General features: G+C 39.0%; 1 protein-coding gene across 1 annotated transcript; it reads right to left on the reverse strand.

Annotated features, from left to right (window-relative positions):
- Positions 1–355: 355 nt before the first annotated feature.
- On the reverse strand, positions 356–8,914 carry LOC121245306 (cytochrome P450 704C1-like). Its single transcript, XM_041143518.1, has 6 exons — positions 8,525–8,914; positions 7,905–8,120; positions 7,531–7,821; positions 7,128–7,448; positions 1,172–1,375; positions 356–735 (listed from the first exon to the last, which is right to left on the reverse strand). The coding sequence occupies exons 1-6, from the start codon at positions 8,828–8,830 to the stop codon at positions 547–549; spliced, it is 1,527 nt and encodes a 508-aa protein (XP_040999452.1). The 5' UTR covers positions 8,831–8,914; the 3' UTR covers positions 356–546.
- Between the last annotated feature and the right edge of the window lie 1,099 nt (positions 8,915–10,013).

Raw genomic sequence — 10,013 nt, forward strand, 5'->3', positions numbered from 1 at the left:
ATTACCGAATGAAGCTGAATAATCAATTTGCTTTCCTTTTTTTCCCAAGAGAGAAATGGTAATTGTGGCATAATTCTTTGCAAGGCGTGAGGACTGGTCCGGTAAGTCAGGCCTGAATTGTAAAGTCCAAGCCTACCCAACGAGGATGGGCCTCATGCCTAAACTGGGCCTCAGAACCCAGGTTCAGCTTCCTCCATTTTTCTCTCAGTACCGCTATTTGGTTTCAGCGTAATGCATATCATCCCATCATTGTTCTTCGTGATTATGGTCAGTGGGTCTGTGCCTCTTGATTTTTGTTATCAATGACAGCCAAGACAAAAACTAAATTTGTAGCATCAGTTTCTTAGCCCTAGCCTTCAATAATGCATACACCTATATAACATCATTATTTAAGAAGAAACGAGTAAAACTTATCAATACAACAAGCTCCTACCTAGCATTGTTATTCTTTGCATATACGCTATATTTTCTCTCTTTCAATCGGGCATTTTAGACAGATGATGCTTCTCACATAATTGAAAAGTTTTTATTTCTCTGCTTACCGAGCTAATTTCCATTTCTGTGGAAGGCGCGAACGTCAAGACCTCCATCGATGTGAAGATTGATCATTGTCCTGTAATTGACTGTTTTATTTTCATCACTCATTTTGAACTGGAAACAGCCTAACAAGACAGCCGAGAAGATCTTCATATTCCTGTAGGCAAACTCTTTTCCAAGACAGATTCGTGGGCCTGCCTGTGAACCGGTAGAAATTTTGTTTAGATTCTCTTCACAAGCATAGTAAAGGTTTCTACAGAAAAATGTGGGTTCGCATAAAAAAAGGTCAATATGTTGGCATCTACTGTTACTTCAAAGGCATTTCAACATATTTCCAAAAGGTCAAAAGACATGCCTGTAATGAAGATGAGCTTGAAGCATAAACTTCTCGAAATGGAAAAGCTGTAGAAGATTTTTTTTTTTTTTTTTTTCCCCTTCAAAACTCCAATTTTATTTAAAAACCTCACTGGTCTCATGAAATCATTTTCAATGTCAATTTCATTTCCTTAGGTTTGTGTGCTGATTGAATTATATTTCCTTAGGGAATATAATTCAAATGATTAAATCCACCCACTATTAAGTTTTTGGGAGAATCAGTGGCTTAACAGAATATCCCAACTGAGTTTATGCTAACCTGAAAGGCCGTAAACTTGAAAGGGCTCTCTGGTTGGAAAATTCCATCCTCATTGAGCCATCTCTCTGGTTTGAATTCCAGGGCATCATCACCCCATATGAATTTCATCCTGCCCATTGCATAAGGTTGGTAAGCTACCATATCTCCTTTCTTCACATTGTAGCCATCTGGTAGAGTATCATCAGAAAAGCAAATCTTTGCATCCTGTAAGCAAAAAAAAAAAAGGGGGGGTTAGGCTTGGATAATGCTAAAACCACAGGGAATAGCAGCTCTCAGAAGTTGGGAAACAATTGTAATTAACTTGCTGTTGTAGAAATCCAAAAACTGTTAAGAGGTGGCTTAAATTCAGATTGAACAGTGCCTGTGTCGTAGGTTCGCTCGAGCGGAGGTTCACTCAGCTCGAGCGAAGTCAGACAGAGAGCTTCGCTCGACATTCGCTCGACACTCAGCTCGAGCGAATTCAGACAGAGAGCTTCGCTCAAGCATCGCTCGACATTCAGCTCGAGCAATATCCAAGTCAGAGAGCTTCGCTCGACCCTCGCTCGACACCCAGCTCAAGCGAGTTCAGGCAGAGAGCTTCGCTTGACTCTCACACAACTGTTGGCTTGAGCGAAGTGCAGAAAATCTACGCTCACTCGACACTCGCTCGACGTTCGCTCGAGCCAATGTTCACAAAAGTGAATTCTCACTTTTCCTATAAATATCAAACGGCGCCCACTTCTTTGAGATAGACTTCAGAAATCATTTTGTCTTGTTTTAAGTGTTTTCTTGAGAGAGAAGTCTAGAGTGAGTTTGAGAGATAACTTCCTTGTGAAGTTTTGTTGTATTCATCTGTACTCCATCTCTGTTGATAGTGAAATCTTCGATACCGACCCCACCAGTGGACGTAGGCTCATTTTGAGTCAAACCACTTAATTCTTGGTGTTCTTTCTGTGTGATTGTCATCAATTTCTTTCGTTTAGTTCCGCTACTATACTTCGAGTTAGTCTTAGATCTACAGTTATTCCCAACAAACTGGTATCAGAGCTTGGCTCAGGGTGATCTGGAGGGATGGCTATGGCTAAGTTCGAAGTGGAGAAATTTGACGGTCAGAACAGTTTCAGTTTATGGCGCATCAAGATGAAGGCTTTACTGCGACAATAGGGCTTGTCAAAAGTATTAGAAGTGTCGGTATCTGACGATTCTCCAGCTCCTTCGAAAGAAGAAGAAGAAAAGGTACACAGTACTATTCTTTTGTCACTATCTGATGGAGTTTTAAGAGAGGTTGCTGACGAGGAGACTGCAACTAGTCTCTGGTCGGCACTTGAGAATCTGTACATGAAGAGATCTCTCACTAACCGGTTGTATTTGAAACAACGGTTATACACTCTCAAAATGAAGGAAGGTACTCTTATTTCTGAACACCTAGATGAATTTAATAAAATCATTATGGATCTGAGGAACATAGATATTAAGCTTGAAGAAGAAGATCATGCGTTAATTATTTTATGTTCATTACCCACATCTTTTGAGAACTTTGTGAATTCCATGTTGTATGGTAGAAATACAATTTCCTTGGTAGATGTAAAGTCTGCTTTGAATTCTAAGGAGTTGAGGAATAAATTGAGTGTGAAGAACACTAATGAACAAGCTAGTGGCTTGTTTGTTAAGGGGTCCTCAAGCAGGGGAAGATCGAATGACAGGGGTTTAGAGAAGAATAAGGGGAAATCCAGGGGCAGTTCACAAACAACGGTTAGTAAGAAAAGCATCAAATGTCATTACTGCCATAAGTTTGGCCACTACAAGAACGAGTGTCCAAAACTGAAAAACAGAGAGGACGGCACTAGTTCATCTAATGCCGTTAGTGTTGCTGATGATAGGCCTAACGACCTAGATCTTGTTCTAGCAATTAGCGACTCCAATAGTCGCTTTAGTGACAAGTGGGTCATGGACTCAGCTTGCACTTTCCATATGTGTCCCAAGAGGGACTGGTTCACTAACTATGAATCGGTCATCGGAGGCTCCGTTTTGTTAGAGAATGATATGGGTTGCAAAATTGCTGGAATTGGTTCAGTCAGAATTAAGATGTTTGATGGAATTGTCCGGACATTGTCTAATGTTCGACACATTCTAGAGTTGAAAAAGAATCTTATTTCTTTGGGTACTCTTGGTTCTCTGGACTACAAGTACACTGGTGAAGGTGGAGCTATCAGAGTCAGTAAGGGCTCTATGGTTGTGATGAAAGGAGATAAGACAAATGGTCTTTATTTCCTTCAGGGCTCTACAGTGACAGGTGCAGCTGCAGTGTCAGTTTCAGATGATCCAGATTCAGATGTCACTCGTTTGTGGCATATGCGTTTGGGTCATATGAGTGAAAAGGGAATGTCAATTTTGAGTAAGCAGGGTTTGCTATGTAATCAGAAGATAGGGAAACTGGATTTCTGTGAACACTGTGTGTTTGGCAAACAGTGCAGGGTTCAGTTCTCTACAGGGGTTCACAGAACCAAAAGTTCTGTGGACTATATTCATTCTGATCTTTGGGGCCCATCTTCCGTCCCGTCAAAAGGTAGAGCTCAATATTTGCTTACGTTCATTGATGATTTCTCACGGAAGGTTTGGGTTTACTTTTTGAAGCAGAAAAGTGATGTATTTGTTAACTTCAAACAGTGGAAAGCTTTGATTGAAAATCAGACGGGCAAGAAAATCAAGCGACTTCGCACTGACAATGGTATGGAGTTTTGCGGAGGTGAGTTTGATGAATTCTGCAGAAATGAGGGTATTGCCAGACATCGTACAGTTAGACATACTCCACAGCAAAATGGGATAGCTGAACGGATGAACAGGACTCTCTTGGAGAGAGCTCGCAGCATGCTTTCTAATGCAGGCTTGGCTAAGGATTTCTGGGCTGAAGCAATCAACACAGCCTGTTACTTGGTCAATCGTTCTCCAGCCACAGCGATTGGTTTGAAGACTCCGAATGAGGTATGGTTTGATACTCCTGCTGATTATTCAAATTTGAAAGTTTTTGGTTGTCCTGCATATTTCCATGTTAATGATGGAAAACTTGAGCCAAGGGCAAAGAAGGGCATATTCATTGGGTATGCCAGTGGGGTGAAGGGATTCAGGTTGTGGTGTACTGATCCTAAATCACCCAAGTTTGTGATCAGTAGGGATATCACTTTTGATGAAAAATCCATGCTTAGTCCGAGAAAGGAAATTACTGAGTCTACAGGACAAGAACAGGATGTTAGAAAGCAGGTGGAGTTTCAGGTGGAAGCACCACAAGGGCTGCCCAGTGGCGCCCAAGATCATGCTATTGTAGATGAGCATGATTCTGATTCGAGTAGCGGCGCACAAGGTGAGCAAGACTACAGTATAGCGACTGGTAGACAGAGGAGGCAGATTAGACCACCTCAGAGATATGCTCATGCAGATATGGTGATGTATGCTCTTACTACGGCAGAGAATATTGTTGGTCAGGAGCCTTCCAGTTATTCAGAAGCTGTCAAGAGCGCAGAATCTGCACAGTGGTGCGCAGCTATGACTGAAGAGATTGAGTCTCTTCACAAAAACCAAACATGGGATTTGGTTCTGTTGCCAAAGAAGGTGAAGACTGTTGGCTGCAAATGGGTCTTCAAAAGAAAAGAGGGAATCCAGGGTGATACAGATGCAAGATACAAGGCACGCTTAGTTGCTAAGGGCTTCAGTCAGAGAGAAGGCATCGACTTCACTGAAGTCTTCTCTCCAGTGGTGAAACACAGTTCGATCAGATTACTACTTGCTTTAGTAGCATTGTATGACTTAGAGCTACAACAACTTGATGTTAAAACAGCGTTCCTACATGGTGAACTTGAAGAGACCATTTATATGCATCAACCAGAGGGATTCATTGTTGAAAACAAGGAAGATCATGTGTGCAGATTGAAGAAGTCTTTATATGGTTTGAAGCAGTCGCCAAGGCAATGGTATAAGCAGTTTGATTCCTTCATGATTGATCATGGTTATTTGAGAAGTAACTATGATAGTTGTGTTTATCATAAGGAATTATTTGATAAGTCTTTCATTTATTTGCCATTATATGTTGATGATATGCTTATTGCTGCTAGAAGCATATCTGACATAGGTTTGTTAAAGACCCAACTCAGAAATGAGTTTGAAATGAAAGACTTAGGTGCTGCGAATAAGATTTTGGGAATGGAAATCTTCAAAGATAGGAAAGCTAGAAAGTTGTACTTGTCCCAAGGAAAGTACATTAAGAAAGTGCTTCAGAGATTTGGGATGTTTGATTTCAAACCAGTAAGTACACCACTTGCTACGCACTTTAAGCTTTCAGCTTGCCTATCTCCTCAGACAGATGAAGAGGAACAGTTCATGGCTAGTGTTCCTTATTCAAGTGCAGTTGGCAGCATCATGTATGCAATGGTTTGCACCCGCCCAGACATTTCACAGGCCGTGAGCGTAGTTAGCAGGTATATGGCTAATCCGGGTAAGACTCATTGGCAGGCTGTGAAAAAGATACTCAGGTATCTGAGGGGAACCCTGAACTTTGGGTTAATATTTGATAGAGATGTCGATCTCAGTTCCAAAGTTACTGGTTTTGTTGATTCTGATTATGCTGGAGACTTAGATAAGAGAAGATCATTGACAGGTTATGTTTTCACTCTGTGTGGGTCAGCTATTAGTTGGAAAGCAACACTGCAATCCACTGTTGCTTTATCAACTACCGAGGCAGAGTACATGGTAGCAGCAGAGGCTGTTAAGAAGGCCATTTGGTTGAAAGGCTTGGTCAATGATTTGGGTTTACAACAAGATGGGATCTCAGTATTCTGTGACAGTCAGAGTGCAATACATTTGACCAAAAATCAAATGTATCATGAGAGAACGAAGCACATTGATGTCAGGTACCATTTTCTCAGAGAGATTGTTATAGAGGGTGCTATACAGATTCTGAAGATTGCTACTACAGAGAATCCAGCAGATATGATGACTAAGCCAGTTGCTGCATACAAGTTCAAACTTTGTTTGGATTTGATTGGTGTTCGCATTTTGTTATTCCCTTAAGGGATTTGGTGGTGGGGATTGGTTTTGTGGTCGGAGGTTTTTTTGTGTTTTGGCAGAGTTCAAGCCAAGGTGGAGATTTGTTAAGAGGTGGCTTGAATTCAGATTGAACAGTGCCTGTGTCGTATGTTCGCTCGAGCGGAGGTTCACTCAGCTCGAGCGAAGTCAGACAAAGAGCTTCGCTCGACACTCAGCTCGAGCGAATTCAGACAGAGAGCTTCGCTCAAGCATCGCTCGACATTCAGCTCGAGCAATATCCAAGTCAGAAAGCTTCGCTCGACCCTCGCTCGACACCCAGCTCGAGCGAGTTCAGGCAGAGAGCTTCGCTCGACTCTCGCACAATTGTTGGCTTGAGCGAAGTGCAGAAAATCTACGCTCGCTCGACACTCACTCGACACTCGCTCGACACTCGCTCGACGTTCGCTCGAGCCAATGTTCACAAAAGTGAATTCTCACTTTTCCTATAAATATCAAACGGCGCCCACTTCTTTGAGATAGACTTCAGAAATCATTTTGTCTTGTTTTAAGTGTTTTCTTGAGAGAGAAGTCTAGAGTGAGTTTGAGAGATAACTTCCTTGTGAAGTTTTGTTGTATTCATTTGTACTCCATCTCTGTTGATAGTGAAATCTTCGATACCGACCCCACCAGTGGACGTAGGCTCATTTTGACTCGAACCACTTAATTCTTGGTGTTCTTTCTGTGTGATTGTCATCAATTTCTTTCGTTTAGTTCCGCTACTATACTTCGAGTTAGTCTTAGATCTACAGTTATTCTCAACAAAAACAATGGTAAATCTCACTCTATCACCACTCACATACTGATTTCAAAGAGAAATTATACCAGAAAAGAGCATTTGTGGTAGTATTTATAGACACAACCATTTAGTGGTTATGATTCATATAGTTGATATTCTCATTACCACGGGAACTGCAGGATAGAGTCTGAGAGTTTCAGTAATTGCCGCATGTAGAAAATTCATCTTTTCTAGAGCTTCTTCACTAATAGCGGCAGCAAAATCAGCATAGTTTGAGATATCTTTATTGGTGGTAGCTTCCTTCACTTCTTTTACAATTTTTTCTTGCACGGCAGGATGCTTACAGAGCATGTAAATAAACCAAGCAATGGTGGCTGCAGTCGTGTCTTTGCCAGCTATGATGAAGTTAAGAATTATATCTCTCAAGTATGTCGGATCATTCTCTGTCACTCGTAGAAATCTTGACAAGATGTCTTCTCTCTTTATCTGCATTGCACACGCTATGAGAAATTTAACTCATGGCTGGACAATCAATTAAAGATAGAAACTCTTAGCCATTGTCACTCACGGAAGATTCATCCTTTGAGTTCTTCATTTGCTCAATCTTGTTGTGTATCAGCTTAAACACAAAATCATTAACAATTTTGGTACTTTTCTTTAAGGTGGCCTCTGATCCAATATTTAGAAACTTCTTGATTCTCCAAAAGATATCTACGTAACGAAAAAGGGTCATTGAGCTTGAATCATCAAACGCATTGCTGAAATTCCTTCCTTCTTCATTTGATCCACACATGCTGTCTAACTCGATTCCAAATGCAACTTGGAACAGTGAATCCAGGATTGATTTCATCAATAGATCCTACATGAATAATTAGAACTAGTCAACATGTAACATCATATGGAATTAGTCATTTCGTGAACATTGACATGTCCAAAACTCACTTGAAGATCGATGATCTGGTTGTTAGTTGCTGCTTCAGACACTATTTGAGCCAGTTTTACAGCACTTTTCCTGAAGATCTCACTGCTAAAGTCCCTTAACACCCTTGTGGAGAACTCATGACTTGATATCTTCCTCTGTTGGCGCCACTTGTCACCATCGACTGTGAAAATCCCATCTCCTAGAAGGTCCTTCAGCATGACGTAGTTATAACATCCCTGCACAAGGTTTCAAGGAACAAAACAAACAAGTCTTCAATCCTAATAATTTACTTCATGGTTTGGGCCTTTTCCCAAAAAATTGAAATTCAATCCTCGTAGAAACCATAGTACAAGATACTCAGTGCTCGAGGAAAACGCCTACCAAAAACTAGATTTGACTCGAAACTAAAATAATTTACCAGAAGTGGACCTAGAAGAATTCACACTAATTTGCTTGGAAAATTGATTTTGGTGTAAATTAATTTTCCGAATCATTCTTATTCCTTTCAGATTACATGATCTATAATTTTTTCTAGATATTCTGAGTCATAACTCTCCAAAATAAAAATAAAGACTAAAAAGAAAGAATCTTCATATTAGGATGTTCTGGATTCTGAACTAGCTAGAGATAAGGGATATACCTTGCCATAATTGTCGAAATTAGTTTTGAGTATGTACTCGACATTTGCTGGGTCCGCAGTGTAAATCTCGTTCCTAAAAGGGCTTAGAAGCCTGTATGTCCTGTACTTTCCGGCAAGGTCAGTCATATAGTGGTGCAACCTATGGAAGTTGAGGAGCTGGTTAAATGTGGTTCCAGCAATAGGATGGTACTTCTTCTTTCTCTTATCTTTCTTCATTTTCCTTGCTAGAATCTGGACACCCAGGAAAGAAACGATAATAGCCAAAGCGGCGGAGGACATGGCCATGGGATTCGAGAGGAAATCCATGGATGGAGCCGGAGGGAGGTCGTATCGTGGGAGTACTCGAAGTGTGCCTGAAGAGGGAAGTTGCCGATCAATGATGAAAGGTTTTCGTTTACAAAGCTAATATCCGTACTGTAGAATTAGATTAGTGAACATGTCATGTCATCCTTAGATTACAGAAAAGTGGTTTGCTTCATGCAATGGTGTGTCTCGTAACAGTAACTTCTCTTCAGATTATTTTTTAACGTAGAGATATCACTTAAACGATAATTATTTAAAAAAAATATTAAATCTACTTATTAATATATTGAAAATTATGAAATTTAAAATTTAAAATTTAATTTAAAAAAAACTATTAAAATGAGTATTATAAGAAAAAGTATAGAAAAAATTATAAATATATGTAGTAATATTCTTATTTAAAATATATCATATTAACAATTATATTATTATGTTTGATAAGTAATAAATAAGAAAAAATAATTAGTGCACAATGATTTATTAAAGTTATTTAATTTTGATGAATTTGAAATCTGAAAAATAATAAGAGTTTTAATAAATAATTGTGTAAAAATTATACAATGATTTGGTAAATGTCATTTTCTATAAATCGGGATAGCCTCAAATTGCATTTTATTACCAATGGGCATAACCTATTTTTTTAGAAAAATAATGCTATTATATCTTCTCAATTTATTCTTTTATTTTGATCATTTATATATTTAATTTTTTTAATAATTAAGGAAGTAATTATTAATATATTTATATTTTTTTTATTTTTTTTAAATATTTAAAAATATATAAAAAATATATATATAATTTATACTAGACAGCATAATGAGCAGGCAACTGCAGACCGCAGAGTAGGACCTCTATTCTTAGAAACGTGCCGTTGACGGTTGTGACTGCACTGCACCTTTCATTTCATTAGGATAAAAGATAGAGACTTATAAATATAAATATTTAATAGAATAATCTAGGAGTCAATAATCCCTACCGTCCACTCCAACTCGTTATCTTCTTGTTGAAAGCTGTTAATAACTTAATGGAGACTTGATTTGCTGACAATAATAATGCATTGTACTGTAAATTCTAATATTTTTCATAATCTTTTCACTCTTTTTCACAAATTAATAAAGCCAATAAATAAACACAGATAAAATAGAATAATTCCAACATCTTAGTTCTCCCATATTATTGTAAGAAA

Source organism: Juglans microcarpa x Juglans regia, chromosome 1S, assembly GCF_004785595.1.
Source record: "Juglans microcarpa x Juglans regia isolate MS1-56 chromosome 1S, Jm3101_v1.0, whole genome shotgun sequence".
NCBI lineage: Eukaryota > Viridiplantae > Streptophyta > Magnoliopsida > Fagales > Juglandaceae > Juglans > Juglans microcarpa x Juglans regia.